This window comes from Haemorhous mexicanus, chromosome 3 (genome assembly GCF_027477595.1).
Source record: "Haemorhous mexicanus isolate bHaeMex1 chromosome 3, bHaeMex1.pri, whole genome shotgun sequence".
Classification (NCBI taxonomy): Eukaryota; Metazoa; Chordata; class Aves; order Passeriformes; family Fringillidae; genus Haemorhous; species Haemorhous mexicanus.
Genome location: NC_082343.1, coordinates 93,909,064 through 93,929,015, shown reverse-complemented (window position 1 = coordinate 93,929,015; position 19,952 = coordinate 93,909,064). Strand labels below are relative to the sequence as shown.

Below are 19,952 nucleotides of genomic sequence, written 5' to 3'. Positions count from 1 at the left end.
ATGCTGTTAAATTCCCAAGGAATATCAGCAGACTCAGAAATAGCTTCAGTAGCATATAAATAGTCACTTTCTAATCCCAAAAAATTATCTCAATAAATGTTTGTCCTTTTGCACAAACAGGAAATACAGTATCAACTAAATAGTATTTGGTAAAAAACAGCCAAAAAAGTCAGAAGTCTGCTCTAGTCCTTCACAGGGCACTCACTGTAAGCAAAAACAAAACAAATATCCTCCAGCATTAAAAGGGCAGGTTTTCTAAAGACATTGAATTGACACATATTAATTCTTGATATCCTTGTACAAACACTAGTGATGCCACCATAATTCTGAATTTGCAGTGCAAATCTCACAGCAGTGGGGTACAGGTGGCTGATAATGGTTTGTTGAAAGTGTTGGTGGCTACGGGTGGATATGGGATATCACAGCCACTTGAAGGTAACATGAAACACCTATCTGTGTCTAACCACACCCTTGTATTCTCAGGCAGCCTTGTCTGAGTTATTCAAAGTATCCTCACTGGAAGCTGGAATAGGCACAGACAATTTATCTTACTGTAGATGCAAGAGCATACAAAACCTTGATGCCTTCTACTGACTAAGCAGTGGGAGCAGTAATTTCCACATGACAGACAGTGATAATTGCTCTTTTAATTGTCTTTTAAATCATTGACTATTTTGGCTAAATATAAAAAAAAAGGAGAAGGTCCAATAATAGCACCTTTACATTGGTTGCATCCTTGGGGGGATGGCTTTAACCCAAGTACAGGACAGTTAATCCATTATTTCCCAGAAACAGTGCATAAACATGAAGTCTCTAAAATTGCATCTCTATCAGCATGTATTTGCTATTTGAACATCAAGCCACTGGTAGACAAGGTCTAAATGGGGCATATATAATACAGCAACCCTGACTGACCTCCAAATCTGACAGTTCTTCAAATTAGTGGTCTTAATATGCAGTGAGCAGGTGTCTCTCCTTTAAGATAATGTCTTTTAAAGTTCTCTTCACAATGCTTTTGAAAGGATATCTACTGCAATGTACTACTATTTCAGCAACAGGGTCAGCTGCATCTGTCTGCTCTTGCATGTTGTACAGACAGTTATAATGTTTGCTGACTCAAGTGCAGAATCACTCCAGTTCATCTTCAGTGGCCCCAATAAAAAAAAAATCCTTAAATAATCCATACTCTAAGCTCCAATCTAACAGTGCTAAAAACAGATGTTGGAAAAGATCCCTCAGCAGTGCTACTAACTAATTTGGAGGCTGATATTACAGCCCAGTCTGTCCAAGCAGAGAGTCTGAAATAGCACCTAATAAATAACTCCTCTGCACGTTTGAGCAGCTATGAAGCTGTTTTGGTTTTGCAGCCATTAAAAGCAAAAGGAGCTCTAAAGTAAAACCTAAAATTTGACAAAGTATATAAAACAAGGTGTTTTCCTTCATCATATCTTCCATATTTGTCAGACTTTCACAGGAGATAATGAGTTTCAATCCTTTAAGCAATCCAAGCTTGCAAAAAATTCACTGTCAATATGACGTTTTAAAAGTCCACAGTCTCACTGTCACTTCCTGACAGGCACTAAATTGTGCTGACATTCATGAGAAGTTGTACTGCAGCTATTTCATAGGTTATGTCCTAAATGAGCACTCACTGAGCTGCTTCCACATGGACATGTGTGAGGGTGAACAATGGCTTGGCTTCCAAGACAACTACAGTACTTCAACATTTTTTGACACTTTTTGATAATCACAAAATTCCTGACATTGGTTCCTGAACACCTTCCAAACTTTAACTTTGGCTAGCTTTAGCTTACTCTCCAGAGAAGGCAGAGGACTTTTTGCTCCTGTCCCATGCTAACTTCCTAACTCCCCAATGAGAAAGCAAGGAATTAAATTCATCACCTTTGTCAAACAGCCAATTTTAACAGGAAACCATTATTGCCAGTGAATAATAAATGCTTCATGTTTCTCAGTTTGCTTTACTAGCTCCCCATAACTTCTTGTTGGGACAGTCAGTCTCCTTCCTTACTGATCTTTAAACCTGGTTTGTCTGGCAGGAGTTTAACTTTGTTTCTCTCTTAAAAATGGCAAGGTCAGCATCAGTAACTCCAGGAAAGTATGTGGTATAAATCAGAAGCTATAAATCAGGTCTTTCATAAATTAGGCTTCTTCTAAACGATGAGATTTTGAAAGCATAATATCAAGGATACAAGGCATGAATTAAAGATGAAAAGATTTGTGCCACAAAGTCAAGGGGCCACAGCACTGTGAAGTTCAGTGGCCAGTGCCTTAAAGACAGGGGCATGTAGATACTGCAAAGAGTGGCTGCATTAGTTCAGCTTTTGCTCAAGGAAGACAGCAGGCAGGGAGGAAGAAGTAAGAAATGTCAGGTCAAAGGCTGCCCACACAAAAGGCAGAACAAGACTAATACTGTATAATCCTGGAGCCCAGTCAGTGCCTAGCTGGCACTCTTGGAATGGTGTGCTTCTGCCATATTACTGTGTCTCTCTGGCTTCAGTCTGCTAGCCACCACTACATGGGATGCCACTGGTAGAAACATCCTCTCCTGCAGAGAGACAGAGAATTAGCCAGACACAGAAATGACTATGCCAGAAATGCTTGGTAAGGTTCAGTGGCTGCTAAGACCCTTCCCTAATGTACATTGTCAAGTTGTCTAAAATCAAAGCTTCCCATTCTCCTGTATTTCAATATAATAAATGTGTGCAAATAAATATTATTTTGGTAGTCAAGAAACTAAAATAACAATTTTCGATTTATAAGGCAATAAATTGGGATAACACCTCTCTGTGGAAATCTGTGAAAGTTATCTGCATTTCCTTCCTGCTTCTTTTTTTTTCTTTGCTTTTGCTAAAGGTTAACACACCACAAAACTGCTTTTGAGTTAACACCATCCCTACTGACCACAGGGTGTCACTGTAACATTAAAATATCTAATTTCCCAGTTCACATCGTTTGAAAATTAATACATTCATCGAGGGAAAAAAATCCTTTTCTTGCAAAACATATTGAGATGCAAGCAATTTGTGGGCAGACGTGCCACATAAAATAGGTTAATACTGCATTCCTTTAACTCATTGTACACATCTTTTCATATTGCTACTGACACATTTATTATAAGCAAAGCTGGCAATGACATCTAGAGTTAAAGTTCCCTAACATTTTCTGTCATAAGGCCCCACTTTCAGTTGTTTATTACTTTGTCAGTCTTTAACTGCTGGAACTTATATTTTCCATACCTTGCCTCTGCCTCAGATTGGATTGTTTTGAAAGTTTCAGTGAAAAATGGGCTTGGCCACTTCCGGGAACAAGTTTTGGGGAAGAAAAACACTCTGGTACATTAATATTCAATAAGTTTTACATTAGTTTCTTGGAGATATTTTTGTAGCTTTGCAGTCTCAAGTTTGGCACAGAAGGGATACTGATCTTAAGAGATCCCAGTCTGGATTTTTGTTACAAGCTTCGGGAAGTTCCACCTTATTTGCCACCTTACTGACAGGAACTGGTCAGTCTGGGAGTTAAAATGCCCAAGGATCAAGAGAGCAGCAGCTGACCATGCTTTTTTTCCTTAACCTCAACTAAGAATTGTGAAGCAATTTCTCTGAGCCTGAGCTGAAATATCTGTGTCCCTGACTGACAATGCATCACCTGCACAAAAAGCCTGAGCAGTGAGGTCTGTGTTGCAGATCTGGTTGTTCAGAAAACATTCATGAATGTTTAGGGGGAATCAATTCCATTCAACATGAGACTGGTTTTGAGATTTTGGAATGCTAATAAAAACCCTGTGCCATAACACACTTAATGAAGCAGATGTTCACAAATCATTGTTTTTATTGCCTGTGCTAGCTGATTGTGCTCCTTATAGGAATATGTGCACTCTTATATTTAAAAACACTGGGATTTGCTGGTGTGGGGCTGTGCTCAACTCCAGATCTCCCTTGCTAAGGATCACAAAGCTGCAGGGGGAGCAGGAGGCACGCCAAGGTCTTGTTGGAACTCATGAAGATGCAATGATCATTAAAACATTAAGTGACTTTCCAGTCTCCCTTCCTTCCCTGCCCAGGCAAGCCAGGGCATTGCCAGATGCTGCTGCTGACTCAAAGTAGCTACTGCTCAGGATGCTCTTCAGAGAGGCTGCTGCTCTCAAGCAAACCTGTGATGGTTTAACAATTTATCTGCTTACTATGTCATGAAATAACCTGATCTATAAACACAAGGTATTTGTTCTATAGACAAAAGTTTGAACACAGCCAGGAGACCAATGAAATGGGAAGGGAAGAGAAGATAATAATCTTGGGATCTGGAGGGAAAGGGGGAACTAGACAGAAAAGGCAAAGGGGAGCTCGGGGTAGGCTGGGATAGAACTATCTAGTCCAGAGATGCAAAAGCCGTGCCAGGTTGCCTGTGACCTACATATCATCAGGTAAAAACAAGGTCTTTCTCATATGCTACATGCATAAATGAATAAAAATAAACTGGAAAATAAACAGAGGGCTTTGAGTTGACAGGGAAGATAAATGATTACTTAACTCCATGATAAAGTTACTGAGGGTAGCTTTGGGAGAGGAAAATTTAGCTGGGACTGGACAAAGAATGCTTCGAGCAGCTGACTGTTGTGGTCCAATGATGAAAGAAAAAAAAAATGCACTTAGTTCCATGGATGGCTCACAGAGGATAAACTGAGTAGACAGATACCCACTAAAATAAAATGGCTGCATTTTCATAATATGGGGCATCAGCTGAGAATGAGTGGAATGAAGGACAGACCAGGTAAAAATCAATGTTTGAGATGCAGGCTGCAGGCAGTGCACTTCTCTGTGAGCCACAATACTGAAAAGGGCAGAGGACTACTATGAAGACTCAGAGATAGGTACTGATTTGAAAGGTCTAATGTTTGAAGTACATGTGGCAAATGTGGAATGCGTGAATCTGTCAATGAAAATGGCAAACCAAGCATGACAGCATTCGAAAAGCATTTTTACTACATTCAGGGAGCACATAATGATGTTAATCTATCATAAGTACTCCTCTTACTGTATCTGTACCTTAGAAAGAAATTACAAATTCTTTCAATCTTGTTTTTTTGTCCTTGCTCGCTTCCGCCAGCTCCAAACTCTTCTAGTTACTGGGAGATCAACTTGTGTTGAGTCACTCTTCAGCTTAAGCTGGGTGACCAAATTGCTCCTGGAGGTGTAATTTCTCTCACTTCTTATAACTAGAACACTTGCAGCATTATGCAATAAGTGGCAGTGGGCACTACCTTGTACCACTGTGAGCAAACAAAATAGATTGATGACAGAAAACATCTATCATTTTAAAATAAATAAATTTCCAGCAATGACAGCATTTATAAAAACACAGGGAAAGCAGAGCATAACAATTTTCATTCCACAGTACCACTATAGAATCTCAGCATCAGGGTATCTAAAGGACCAAAATAACAGCATTTAAAATGCCATCTGACTTCAATTCAGCCTGAGCCTTCATGCATTGTTACATTTTTTCATATTATTTTAGAATGTACTACAAGGATATGTAGAATTTTGAATCCTCGTTTGGTCTTTACATAATCCATTGTGTCTTTTGCATTTTGTATTAATGCTTAATATATGCTTTGTACTTGGAATACATAATATATTTTTATAGCAGTTATTTTCTAATGCAAGAGACTCCTTTTCTAATTTCTGGAGATAAATCTCACAACAGAAATGAACAATTGTGCATCCTACTCAAGCTGAACAGAAATGTATCTCCATCATTCACTATTACTCCATATTAGAGTCAACCAAAAATAACTGGTACAGTTAATGCTGTTAAAAAAAAACCTGCACTTTTTATTCAGACTTAACTACTATTTCAAATCTCTCTTAATTCTATTTTCAGAACCCCTAAGTGAAACAATACTTTATTCTACTTTAGTATGTAGGATGTACAGAGGTTCAGAGACTTTGCTCACCAATATTCATTGACAAACCACATTCAGCATAAAGAAAGGTGGATTTCCAAGATGTATGGTAAACTAACCTTAGGAAAAACTCCTGGCATTCTTTACATCTTCTGGATTGCACAGGTGCACATCCATCTTCTCCCATATATGGAAAATAAGAACTGCATCCTCCATTCAAATGCTTTTAACTTATTTACAGCGAGACTGGAGACAATATTTATCATCACAAAGTATAAAGCCAAATGTCCTTTTTCTTCAGGAGCACCAAAGATTAACAGATTAGAATGTTTTCCACATGTCCACTTTACTGTCAAGAGAATATTAAAGAAGTTTTCCAGCTTCCGCAGCTCAGCCAGATGTCAATGGATCCCACAGTGAAGCAAAATTGGCAGAGTAGCCTTCTCATGACCCCGGCATTGTTTTATCAAGGATCAGTTTAAAAGTATAAAGGGCCCATTTCTTGCTGAGATCTGTAATGTTTTTCAGCCCTTTTCCCCTGCAATTACACAAAAGTGCTGACTTTGTTGAACTACTGATATGCAGTAGTATTTCTTATGACTTCTCTCACACTGTGCTGTAATTGCTGTTTATGTTGGCACAAGAAAAGTACCACGTCTTGTTTCCACTGTACATTTCCGGACTCTGGTTTCAGTAACATCACTGTAGGATATTGTACTGGGCATATGCTTTGTTGTGTAAACATTAACTGGCAATTTACCCTGTCAATCTCCACAGTATGGCTTCTAATTACCAGAGGTTGAGAGGCTTCAGATGGACATTTTACAAAATATTTGCAGCAGCTATCCTGCTTCTTTTTTTTCTTCTTCACTGATATTTGTGTTTTGAAAATCATTGCAAGAGTAAAAACTCTATCAAATGGAGTAAACAACTCAATTGAATGCCGTAAAACAAAACCCAAAACCAAATGTATTCATTCTTGTGCACCTCATTCTCGTGCACCTCATTCTCTAGAGTAACTAAAGATCATTTTCCCAACTAGCTAAGCCAAAATCATTGCAATATTACAGTAAACATTATAGTATAGTAAAGTACCAGATATTTCTGTTTGCTTACAATTTGATCATTCCCTTTTTATTTTTTTTAAACAAAGAAAAAAAACCTTTACTGACATTTTTTTCTTAAAATTTATTTTTGCTAAATAGCCTGCGAACTTGCAAATGGTTATGCACATCCTTACTTGATTCAAGACTCAGACAAATGTACTTAACAAATGGGACCACTAAGGTCTTGTTAGAAAACCTACTGCAAAAATTCAGAACCAAAGAACAATCTCCCTTTAAGAGCTATGGAATATATGTTTTAGTCATTCATCTGTATAATTTCAAGGAAGTAGCACTTTATATTTTGTGCAAAAAAATACAGTGTCTTGAGTAGCATTCCAGGATGGGAATCAGTCCAGTAACAATAATTACAGTAACATGGGCAAAGAAGATGCAATCAAATAGGACATTTTTGGCCACCCTAGGCAGAGAGAATTTTTATTTCAAATAAAATTTTCATCATAATTTTCATTATAATGCAAAAAACATTTTTTTTAATGTGATAGTTTCTCATCATCTACTCTTGTTCCATTATAATTGGATCAACTTTATAATGTTCATTACATTACAGTACCTTAGCATGTTACACTGCCTCCCCTTCAAATACATTGATTAATTAAGTGGCAGCACTAAGGTGGGGAGCCACGAAATGTAAAATGCTTGAAAAGATTTTTCTTTTATTCTGATGGAAGCTCGTTTTTGTAAAAAGACACCTGTAATTGTCTATCCAATGTATGTGACAGCAGTAAAGCCAGAATACTTCTTTTGTTTAAAAAGGCATTCAACTAAGCACCCTGTATTTTGCTATAGATGCATGTTATATTGCTCTGATAAATCTACTTTTATTTTGTTTACTTGGCTTATTCTTTAGAGGAAAAATTACTCCATCAAGTTAAAAATTATTTCCTGTTGTTGCAGTTCTTAGTGCAAGCAAAACTTAACTGCTATGAACATGGGAGAAAAAATATTTCTTTCTATAAGTGTTTACTTTATGCATTTGAATGAACTCTGTTAAGCAAATCACACCATTTGCCTCTGGCAATCTTAACATATATCTTTTGCACTAAGCAACAAAGACAAAAAAGTAAACAAGCAAACATGCAAGCTGGAGTGTATAACACTACCATTCATTTATGTTTAAAAACTATAAAAATGTTTTTTATTTCTGAATGCCTGGCTTTTTCCATTCATAGTGCAATATTTCAAAAGAAAAAAAAAGATAAGTGACAAATTATTTGACTCAAGAGACTGTTTCTGTGTTGCTTCTGCACAGCACAGAATGAAAAAAATGATTGTCATACTTTAGGTACTACATCAGCTTTGGTTTCTGTCTTAGCTGAAGAGTCATCTTCAATTTATTCCACTTATGCAAATGCTCACTTGCTCTCCCAAGCTGCAAAGATCCACCCAACACTCATTTGGAGTGAGTTCAGAACTCCAGCCTCCTGGTCACAGTTATCTACAGATTTTCTGCAGTTCATTTTACCTTAGAAAACACCCTAAGATCTTGTTTAAAGCCACTTGATACATTTCAAAATAGAAAATAACTCTCCCTCCTTCATTGTTTGCTAGATGATAACAAAATTCCTTCTGAGAAGCTGTAAATATGCAAGAATGGCCAGAGGTTTAGTTCCACCCCCTCAGCACAGCTGTCTGTAGAGCTGCCCAAAAAGGAAGGAAGCATCATCCTGTAAACACTACACTTCCCTGCAGGAGACCCTGGGATTTGTCATTCCCCAAGTCTGTTCCAGCCATGGCAAACTCCTCTGGCTCTTGCTTAGGTCTGAAATTCAGGTTCCATGCAATGTCTACTTTTTCCAGCAAAAACTAGAATACACAAACTCACAAATAATGAAAGGTCATGAAAACAATAATTTCCAAGAGGGAAGCATTATAGTGATTCTGTCCTTTTTTTACAGTTGCTATTAAACTTTAAGAAAAACTGCTTTAGGGTAAAAAGGGAGAGGGAGTAATTCCCATCAAGTAGAAAAATAAACATGTCTAAAAGCCATTTATCTTCTTCTAGCTGATGTGTACAGATTAAAGTTCCATATGATTATAGGGAGAACTTCTAAAACAAGTCAAGCAACACTTACAGAAATGATTTCTTTTCAAAAAAGAATGCAAATTAAATGAGGAATTAAATTCTGAAAACAACGGTTTTAAAGGTACTTAATTGCATCTTGACTATGCATTTGAAAATTTTCTTTCACAATTATTTTTGAAATTATGTTGAAATATTGTATTTTACTTCTGTCACTGCTTCACATGCCTTTCAAGTGTCCAGCATATAAACTCAAATCCCCAGAGACATCAGCAGGACACTCAGAGCTGACCAAAACCTCTGAAATCTCATCTCGAGAGACATCCTTAGATGTCATTATGGAATGCCATTTGTGGAATGCCACAAATGCTACTAGGAATGACAGCAAAACCCTCTCTTTTGAGTAGCTAATGTACAGGAAGTTGTGCTCTTTTGTGGCCACGTATATGACCAAAAACCTAAATGGCATCAGGACTGGAATTCAGCTGTCCACTGTGTGTAACTCTTGCATAGTCCTTGGCACAGCTTTGCCCTGAGGCAGACAGGAGCAATTTCTGGCACAGTCTGGGAACTAGCACCCTTTAGGGACCATCCATAGCTGTCAGTCTGGAGTTCTGGTTTTTGTGAGGCAAGCTTTACACAGCAATTGGCCACAGTGCCAGAGATGCCAGGATGTGCTGAGCATGGCAACCCTTTAAAGGAGTGACACAACAACTGTAGGAATGCAAGCCCTATGAAGACATACAACCCCATCTCTCCAATTACCATGGCAGCTGATCAGATAGCAACTGAGGAAGAAATGCATGGTGTGACAGGGGTGCTGAGAAGGGAGAATGGGATGGGCCTGCAAGGATGGGTTCTGAGATGAGCCAGATGAGTAGGATGGTATTTGTGGGAATCCCATTTCATTTGTTGTGGAAGTTGGAAGGTGTGGGAGAGACAAGCAAGACACCATAAAACTGAAAGGGACAAGAAACAATTGCAGAGAACTAATTTGTCTTTCTGTGGATGAAATAGTGCTTATGTAATGCTGAATAAGGCACAAGAAACAATCTTCAGACCAATGAAAATACTTTATTTTCCAGTCATCTAGATAATCAAGTCTTCCATTTTTAGGAACTGAATCAAACACTGTTGTAAAATAACAGTTATCAGTTCAATTTCTGATTGCTACAGGCAGCCATCTCATTAAACCTACAGCCAGTCCCTATCAATCATGCAAAAAACCACCCCAAAATACTACCTTTTAGGCATGCAATCCAAGGCAAAATAGAAATATGCATGGGGAATGTGACACCAGTGTGCCCTCACCATACTTCTTATGCATGCTAAGGATCAGTGATTTCAGGTTTTTAGTGCTGTATTTTCACAGCTTCTAAAAGTACTAAATATTTATTTTAAATGTGGCCTAGCATTTTGAAAACTATTTTATACTAATTTGTTCTATAAACACCTGAAACCCTTTTTTTTTAAAGCCTTCTTACATTTCCAGCATTTGGAAGTAATTTGTTTCTAGTCCAAAAAAATGAATGTCTGTCTCTAACAAAAAGAGCTGGATTGCTGCCCAATCCACTTTAGAACTGGAGGATGCTGACTTTTAGCCATTTAAATAGTCAAGTTAAACAAGACACTATTGGGATGATAAAAGGGGCTCTATAAAGACACTGTAGCTCCGGCTATGTGGACTTAAAACTATCAAACAATGACTAGGAAAACAGTGAAAGAGAGAAAAAAAATTAATCTAAGTACCAGGGAAAACATTCAGGTTAGGTGAATGCAGGAGCACGGTATCTGTTCACATCATTCTTTCCTCTTGCCAGGGAGCTGCCAGCAGGATATTTACTCTGCTTAAGCACTGTCAGAGGCCAAGAATGGTAAAAAGGAATTACAAAGGGCAACAAAGGGAAGGGGACTTAGACACTAACAGGCTGTGTGGAGTACTACCATAAAAAGCAAATGTAATCTGCTAATTTTGTATCTAAATTATATTCTGTGAAATTTTGTGCAAGCCTTGTTTGCAAGCTCTACTGTGCAAGCTTCTTATAATCTTATTGATACTAGTATCTTATTAATACTAGTTCCTTTCCCTTTTTCAGGCTATAGTTCCAGATATGACAACTAAAGATGCAGCAGAACAGAATCTGATGAAGACCAGAGAACCATTTCAAGTAAATTCTCTGAATCTGCTTTTTTTTTGCATTCACAAGAGGACAAAAATGCACAGTAATGAAAGCAATATTAGAAATGTATTTTAGGTACTGTTCAACTAAATAAGTATGGGTTTAATGGTTATAGATTTAATGAAAATGATCATGAAGCTTAAATTGGAATAAAATTCCAATTTACTGGAAATTCACTGCAGAATGAAATGTGCAAATGAATGCCACTTACAGGATGGGGAAGTCAGAAATTAAAGCACTTAAGACATGATTAGGCAAGACACAATAAAACAGCATTCCAAGAAAAAGAAGTAGAAGTGTGCAAGGAGGACACAAGCACAGAATAAGAATATTTGGGCCAATTTTTTTTTTTAATAAATACATATCTTCAATACTATTTGTATAGAAATGATCTTTGCTTTTAAGACAGAAAACTAAAAACACATCAAATTTTACTTGTACAGTTGCTGCAATAATTTTCCATTAATATTCCATTTAGACACAGAGTGCATGAATTTGCAGAGATATAAAGAAAGATGCAAAGATTCCCATGTAAAAATCAAATGTTTAAAAATACTTTAGGAGATAGCTGAGGCTTGATTGTAAGCCAAAGTCATGTCTACTGTTGCAAGTCAGCTCTAGTGAGTAATTTGAAGATGAGAATAATCTATGCATGATGAAGGCTCTCTTTTATTAGTATCCTGAAACAGACTTAGACTTGAGGTTTGCTGGTTCAGTAACTAGGTCTGAAAGCTTCTGAAATCCAACATTACAGCATACTACAGGGAGCTAAACAATGTGCATTTCTATTATTCATTAATCTTTCATAGTAAGCTAAATTTCATTTCAAATAAAAACCAAAACCCACAAGAAACCTTACATACAGGCTACCTATTAGTATATGCATGTAAACAAATCTAACTCAGGAACTCCCACTACTATTTCAAAGCTCAATAACAAATATATTCCTCTTCCTATCTTAAAACATCCAAACAATAAGAACCTTGAAACAAAGTCTACCATTTAGTTTTTTCCCCAATTATACTGTAACAGTTATAAAAATAGTAAGGATTAATTAATTTGTGGACTCTCAGACTATAGAGTTTTTCTGAAGCATAAGGATAGGGGTCAAAAGCTTACAATTCCTCAGAAATTGCACACTGTGCACATTCTGCAAAAAGCAGCAGAAAGCAATAAAAATGCAGTGGTTAATTCTTTTGAAGTGATCTAAGAGAAGAGTAAAACTAGGGCTGCTAATTCTTTTGTACTGATCTGAGAAAAGAACAGGAGTGGTGCTGCCTCTTCATTTGCTTAATTCCTTATTTTGCTGATATTAAAGGCAAAAAAATTTAAAAAAAAGAAAAAAGAAAAGACAAAATACTGGAAAACATCTGTCGGATTTTGAGCCTGAACACCTATGTTTTCATTTTTCATTTTCTTCCCGTATGTAGGTTCGATTTATCCATTTGTGCAGTATGTTTGTTCATTTACAACAGTAACTAGCTGACTGCTCACAGTAGCAATGTTATTAGATCAAATGCAAGGTTTTTTCCTATTTTCTCAAAGTAGGCACCCTCTTTTCAAGTTTTCTTCAGAGGAAGAAAATAATATTTTGCAACCTGCTACTTTTGTATAATTTACCTGCTACTTTTCCATAATTTACCTGCCATTTCCCCCAACTTATTTGCTTTCAAATAGAGTATTATTCACCTGTCTTGTTAGCTTTCAATCTCAGACAATTCTACTCACATGCTTTCCCAATATCATGTACTTCTTTGTCTCCAACATCTGCTTTTTTAATTGCTAGCTTTAGCTAAGTGCTATGTCATTTCCACAGGGAAGGGGGAATAAAAGGAAACAGAAACAAAAAGGTAAATTGATGTTTTCTAAAGAATTTTATTTTACTGACAACATTTTTCCTAGCTTGCTAACAATTCAAAAGTACTTTTTATACTTTCAGACCCAGAAAATACCCAGTAAGTGCCCTAGATAACCTAATTCTTAGAAAAATCCAAAAGTAAAAATCTGGAAATACCCTTACTTTAAAAAAAGCAGGCACGTTGCAGTAGTCTCTATCTAAAATTTTGTGTATCCCCATTTCCTTGTGTTTGATCTCAAACATTTTCTTTTGTGTATTTTAGAATATTACACAGATTTCCACTTACAAATTGTGTTAGCTATCCTGTTACTCACAATTGAAATCTAAAATTTGAAAAATTTAATTCCTACGAGTTCGAACAATAACCCTTAACATGAGCATTACAGTATTGCAAGTTATTCATTTGAGCAGGAAAACCTAGGATCCACAAGCCAATATATGCACAACTCTGCTGATGGGTGCTTTCCAGCTTAAAGAAGTTCCGTTTCATAATTCCATTTGTTTCCTGCCACTTAGCCAACTTTCCACTTATTACATGCCTCCACACCTTAATATGAACTTCCAGTGCAGAAAACTGCAAATTGTTTTCTAAAAAATCAAAGCATATGATGGCCATTGTGCATCCTTTGTCTTCTTTGGCAGTGATTGCCTTGAAGAATTCCAGCAAAATACTGAAGCATGACCAGCCCTTCCTGTCAAATTCAGTCAAGCTGAATTTTTTTGTAATGTTTCCCTATCTGAACCCTGAAATTAGTTTCTGGAGATCTCTGTTAAGTCTTCCGCACTTTCCTGGCATATATTTGTAAACAGCAGAGGAAAGCAAACTTGTGGGGTCTGCTGAAGCCTTTCCATTTCTATGTTTTCCTCAAAATAGGAATGCAAGCATATTAAATTTTTTTTCAATATCCCCAAATATGTGCATACTTCACTTGGCAAGTTTCTCCTATGCTCACATTGTGCTTCATTATGCAAGGTTACAGGGTTCAGACAATTTGATTAGGCACATAAGTATTTTGATCATTTGCTCACTCATATACCTTAGCTTTTTTCATCGAAAAAGTACATTCTACACAAAACTTGAAATCTATTCTGTTTTTAAATTTCAACTTCGAAAATTAGGTTTTAAATCTTCATAAAAACTATCTGTACTTGTCTGATGATCTACCTGTTTTTTTCACAAAGTAAAAGAGATAAGCCTTATTTCTGATTTACAAATAAAATAAAAAAAGTAAGAAAAAGCCATGAGTTCAGTGACATGTCAAATTAGGAAAGGACAAGCCAAGATGCATGTTATGGTTCCTGTCTCCTGTACCTCCTTAATTCCATACAGTATCTCCTTTTTAGCTTAGAAAAACAGCCTGTAAGACAGTGTTGAAATTTTAACTGAACTGTCATGATTATTTTTTGCTCTGTTAAAATTTAGTTCAGATATAAATAATTAAATTGCCAGGCAGTGAATGCCCCAGCATACTGCTGAAAAATCCCAAAATACTAGTAATATTTAATGCATTATTGAAGCAAGAATTCTGGCAGGTCAATACAAGTTCATTTTGTCAGTTACTACAGAACTCCCCAAACCCAGTATTTTTTGATGTGTGTAGCAACAGAGAAATCTGTCTGGACCAGCTTCCTCGCTAAAAAGTGCATATTCACTGTTACAGGAGGAATTCCTAGCACAATGAGTCCATGCTAGGTTTCACACTTTTTCACAGTTACTTATCTATTGTCTCTGCCTTAAAACAGAAGTGTCAAATCATTGTACTGCACTATAGCTTTGGATGATTGTGTTTTTCAGGGAAATGAAAAGACTGTGTTGCTTACAAATGAAAGATTATAAGGTATTCGTTTGGGGTTTGGTTTTTTTTTCTTTCTTGATCAGTACATAAAGCTTGTGAAAACTAAATTAAAGGTATTGTGCTTATAACTTTTTATAACATAGTTTCATAAAACTGTACTTGAAGAAAATTATCCTGTTGCTTCTTTCTAAATCAAGAGATTAACTGGCGACTGTATACACATTTGTATGTATAATTCAGTAAAAAGGTAATAAATAACCAACAGAAACCCTGAAACAATTTATCTGGAATAACTACACATGCATTTGCATTTTTCCCATTCAGCCTTCCACCACTTCCATCCATATTTTCATGCCATTTTACCATTATTTTATTGTATCACTCCTCTATTCTCTTCAGCTATCTAACTTGCTTGGCTTTTAGCTGTAACTACTAGTCATTCACTGGGACAAGCTAGGATGAGCCCTTATCCTTGTAGATATCTACTAAAATATTCCCCACAAATCCAAGGTAAAAGAACTGACTGCAGGACACAAATGTTCAGTGAATTTTCTAGTACAGAAGTGTTCTTACATATGATGCATTTATGTGGAAATTCTTCACTATGAGCATTACAGGTATATTCTCATATGTCAGTCACAGAAATGCAGATCTGAAAACTTAAGAGGAAAATTTCAGTGAACATAATCTGGCACCTGAGAGAGATGTTTAAGTGCTGTCAGACACCAACACCAATTTCTCAGGCTTTCCTGAGTCTGTTTTTTTACCAACAGAGCTGCAAGTGGAGAACTGTTAGGGCTTTGTTTACACCCAGACACCATGAAATGCTTTCTGAATTTAACTGAATAGAAATATCTTGCCTCTGCAAGACAAAGCCTCCAGCTGAGCTACATGATCAAAGCACATGAGACCTGCCAACTCCACCACCTGCCATTAAAAGCCATCCTTAAAGCTCAAGTTAGTGGTTGCCAGTCCCTTCTCTAAAGACTCGATTGTCCTAAAAAGCAGCAAGGACAGACAACTCCATAGAAGAAGGCAAGCAAGGAGTCCAGAGTCATAGCCAGGCAGGCAGTGGTAGCAACATCACCAGAAAAACAAAGCCATGAAGCTGAGTCAGAGATTCAAGCTTGGAATCAGGTCTGGACCCAATAAACAGGATCAGACAAGATCATCCAGGTCTGGGGGTAAGCCAGCAGTGTGGATGAGAAGGAGAATCAGAGAGGCACCAGATGGCACAAATGCAATTGCAATGCTGCTGCAGAGTAGCTCAGGCAAGGGCCGAGCACTAGAGCTGCAGGTTTCAAGCCACTCCCAGATGGAGAGGGAGCCTGCACTGAGGATCCTTAGCAGCAAGCAGCTCCTGGACAAGAGATCTCAGCAGCAAGCTGGCCTCTAACCTGCACCTGAAGGGGGCCATGACAGCTTGTGGCTTCAAGCAAATTCAACAGCTTAAAAAAACCAAATCCTGTACTTGGGGAAAAAAAAAAAAAAAAAAGGACAAGATGGACAGGTACATCCAGGAGATGGTTTTGGGTGGAAGATTCATCTCATCTGATGTTTTGCATGGAAGTTCATGTAAATCATGGAGGAGGGAATTTTAAACGCAGGGTTTTTTTAGCTCCTTAACTTAGCCTCTACCATTTCAATCTGCTGGCTGTTGTAAGCTCTATTCCTGTAAAAAATGATCCTTGTAAATTAATAAACCATGAACTTCAGCACCTACATTCACATTCCTCTCCTGTTTCTGGCAGTTAAAACAGCCAGGCAAATACTCAGTGGCTTTGAGTGAACCCAGATTTTACTACATAAGCAAACTGGATGCACAAAAAAATGCAGTTTAGTTAGGATCTCCAGCATACACCAAGAGACTAGAATCAATTTAGTTAAGTGATGCAGGGAAAAGGTCAGCAGTCAGCCTTTTTTATTTAGATTTACTTTTCTTTTAAGTTTATTTCATCTTTAAAATTCAAGTATCTTAAATAAATTAATAAAATGTTATTAAATATTGTAAGCTCTTGAAAAGAAGGTATATTATGTTTGTAATAAAAACCTCAAATCTGGATTTTGCAGTCTGAACCTTGAAATTTTAATTAAAGGCTTGATAAATTCTGGTTTTGGTACTAAAGTACCAAATTTTATATTAAAAAAATTCCTGTTTTCTGGAAAAAGATAGAACTCATAAAATGAAGTTTCATTTGGCATGTAATCAATCTCATTCCTCTCTCTGTGTCCAATAGGGTGGACATGATTACACAAGGTGGTAAAAATCCTTGGTCTTTCTATGTCATTAGGGTTTTATAATTGTTTTCTTGAAGTTAGAATTTGATCCTCATAGTGTAGAGATCAGTTCATTTTAATGAATTAGGATAGCAATTTATATTTGATAAAATTCTATGGGACAACCACGTGGTTGTTTCCTTTATTCAGGTATCATAGCCAGACAAATATCCTCTTTGCCTCTTTGAATACTCTTTCTCTTGTTTGAATATATGTTATAAAGACAGACAAATTTATTTCTGGCAACTACACAGGTGTTACAGGAAAAGAGTTCTTTAACACTTCCATGAAACACTTTCCTTTCCACACCCATTCTATACACACAACAGAAGTCAATTGTCAATGAAACTCTAATCTCTGTAGATCTTAGCTAAGGTAAGACCTACCTTACCAGGGCCTCTCCAGAAAGAAGTTTCCTGACCCATCTTTTACCCTTCCTTGGAGGTCTGTAACAATTTCCTATAAATGTTTTACAATTTCTGTTAGCTACACTATGAGTTTGTCACATTATCTAATGCACACATGTAATTTTACTCAAAATACCATAACCTCTAACTAGATCTCCACATCATTTCTTCTGAACTGTCTTTTTAGTAAATTCTATACTCTGGTATTTTATATTAAAGCAAGAGTCAGACATGTTTCTACTTTAAATGTTTAAATGTTTCTTTTGAAGCATCACTCACATTTTTACACAGATTATTTTCATAAAATGATGTGAATTTCCCTTCTATCTTATTATTTGCTTCAGCAATTAAAAAAAATTACTTATGCTTTAAACGTTGGCTAATCTCTCTCTCCCATCTTTCATTACCTATCCTTTTGCTAAAACAACATATATAAAACTGAATACTAAAATTGCAAGACTATTGCCCTCTTAATTTCTTATACAGATACAGCCTGTCAGTTCTAGATGACTTTGGATCAGCCCCAAATGAAAGAAAATATTCTGGGCAAAATAATCCTGCATGAAACAATGTGATCAGTACAAAAAATCACTTACTGAATTACCAGCAACTCTCTCCACTCCTAGGAGATCTCCCATTGAAGCAATGCCTGAATTAGTGCAGAGTGATTTGTGGCTTTCCAGCTGTCATTTGTTAATTCTTAGGAAATACAATATACAATACAACAGTACTCAGCCTGGGGTTGTTCAGGAATGTCTTAGGAAGAGGGTAATTCGTCTGCTGAATGTTCTTTAACTTGTTTTCAAACAATAACTGTAGCCTATTATTTCTATGACCCCCCAAACACATTTCACTCTTGCTGAAATATTGTGTCAGTCACGCAGACCCATAAATGGGGAAGGGAAAGGAATTGTGTCTGAGAAGAGCTTGGTTTAGGAAACAGCAGCTGAGTTGAAGACAAGGGGTTTTATTCCAGTGCTCTGCCATTCCTGTATCTTTGGCAGAAAGGAAAGCAGAGGCAAGGCTGACAGCAGGGACTAGAAGTGACCAGGGCACTCTGATTCACCAGCTTCAGCACTTCACCACAGCTTACCTGCAATTTAGGAGTCCCTGTTTAAAAGGAGTATTGCTTTAGAAGGAGTTATAATTCACTGCTAGCTGCCTTGGGGTTTTGACCAGAGACAAGACAGGATGCTGTCTGAGGATCCAAAAGCCTGGGGACCTTCTTCAACGTGAGCCAAGGAGCTGCTTGCACAAAGCCAGTCAGAGAGACTGTGTAATGCCTGCTTCATCAAGGACTTTTGGCAAACTCTATGACAAGCTCAGCTCAGCCAAAACCACTGCACCTTTAGACATGTACTTTAGGAGACCTTGACAACAGAGGGAAGTTTTCTGGTGGGTCTCAGGCACCCTTGCCTTTCCAGAAATATGAGGATGGTTGCATAGGAATTTCTTTTTAAGTCTTTTGCTCTCTTGAATTCACATGTTAATTATCCTAAACTGCACATTTGGTACCTAAGAGATTTTTTTTTCCTTTAGCTCTTACACAGTTGGTTTAAGAACTAAATGAAAAGATAACAAGAGGTAAACATGAGACAAGAATCACTTACAACAAATGCTGGAGTTAACAAAGCATAGCCATTGTTCAGTGTTTAGTAGGCACCATGACAGCAATTATTTATAGGAAGGATTTGAAAAACAATGCTTCAAGTATTTTTATGACCAACTCCTCCCATGCTCAGGGGTTTGCATGCTTTTAGCTATTGCATCTGCAACTGAAGCTAACTGTGAAATTAGCAATTTATTTATCCCATGGTACATCCACACATTTGTAACAGTAAAAGTGAATAAGGGTGAACAGTGAATGCTGTGAGTTAGAACCTTCCTTACCAAATTTTGTCAATCCATATTTAATCAAATACCTGTGGATTCCCAGGTTGAAACTTTCCTTGTTCCTTCTTGTGATGTATACCACTAACACTGTTAACATAATTGTAGCTAAATAACATATTATGAGCTCTGCCAAAATAACAAGTCAGACAAAGGAAACTTTGACCTTCAAAATGACTGCCTGAATTGCATGGAAACAGAAGACACCATTAAATATAAAATAGAACAATAAAGGCCCACAATTTGTAAATAGCTAATGACTCTGTAACGCTTAGTAAAAGTAGCCTCCTTAGCAGGGCAAACACATTTTAAGATATTTCTCAAGATTGTATCTTGACAAAAACTACATTTGAACTTGCAGTCTGTTTTTTGAATTGTGTCCTATTCTGAATCTCTTATGGAAGTTAACTCTGATAATTTAGGCACAGATTAGAAAGCTGATTAAATAAGATATAAAGTTGTTGCTAATCTTAC

General features: G+C 37.0%; 1 protein-coding gene across 4 annotated transcripts in view; it reads right to left on the bottom strand.

Moving 5' to 3' along the window:
- HMGCLL1 (3-hydroxy-3-methylglutaryl-CoA lyase like 1) overlaps positions 1 to 19,952 on the bottom strand; it is a 75,377-nt gene that overhangs the window by 9,206 nt on the left and 46,219 nt on the right. The window contains exon 8 of one of the 4 annotated variants that reach the window (XM_059842712.1): positions 10,125 to 10,925. The exons of the other annotated variants lie outside the window; for them this stretch is intronic. Coding sequence (XP_059698695.1) covers positions 10,866 to 10,925 — 60 coding nt within the window. The 3' untranslated portion in view covers positions 10,125 to 10,865. Of the gene's footprint in view, positions 1 to 10,124; positions 10,926 to 19,952 lie in introns of those variants that run through there. 4 annotated transcript variants of the gene reach the window in all.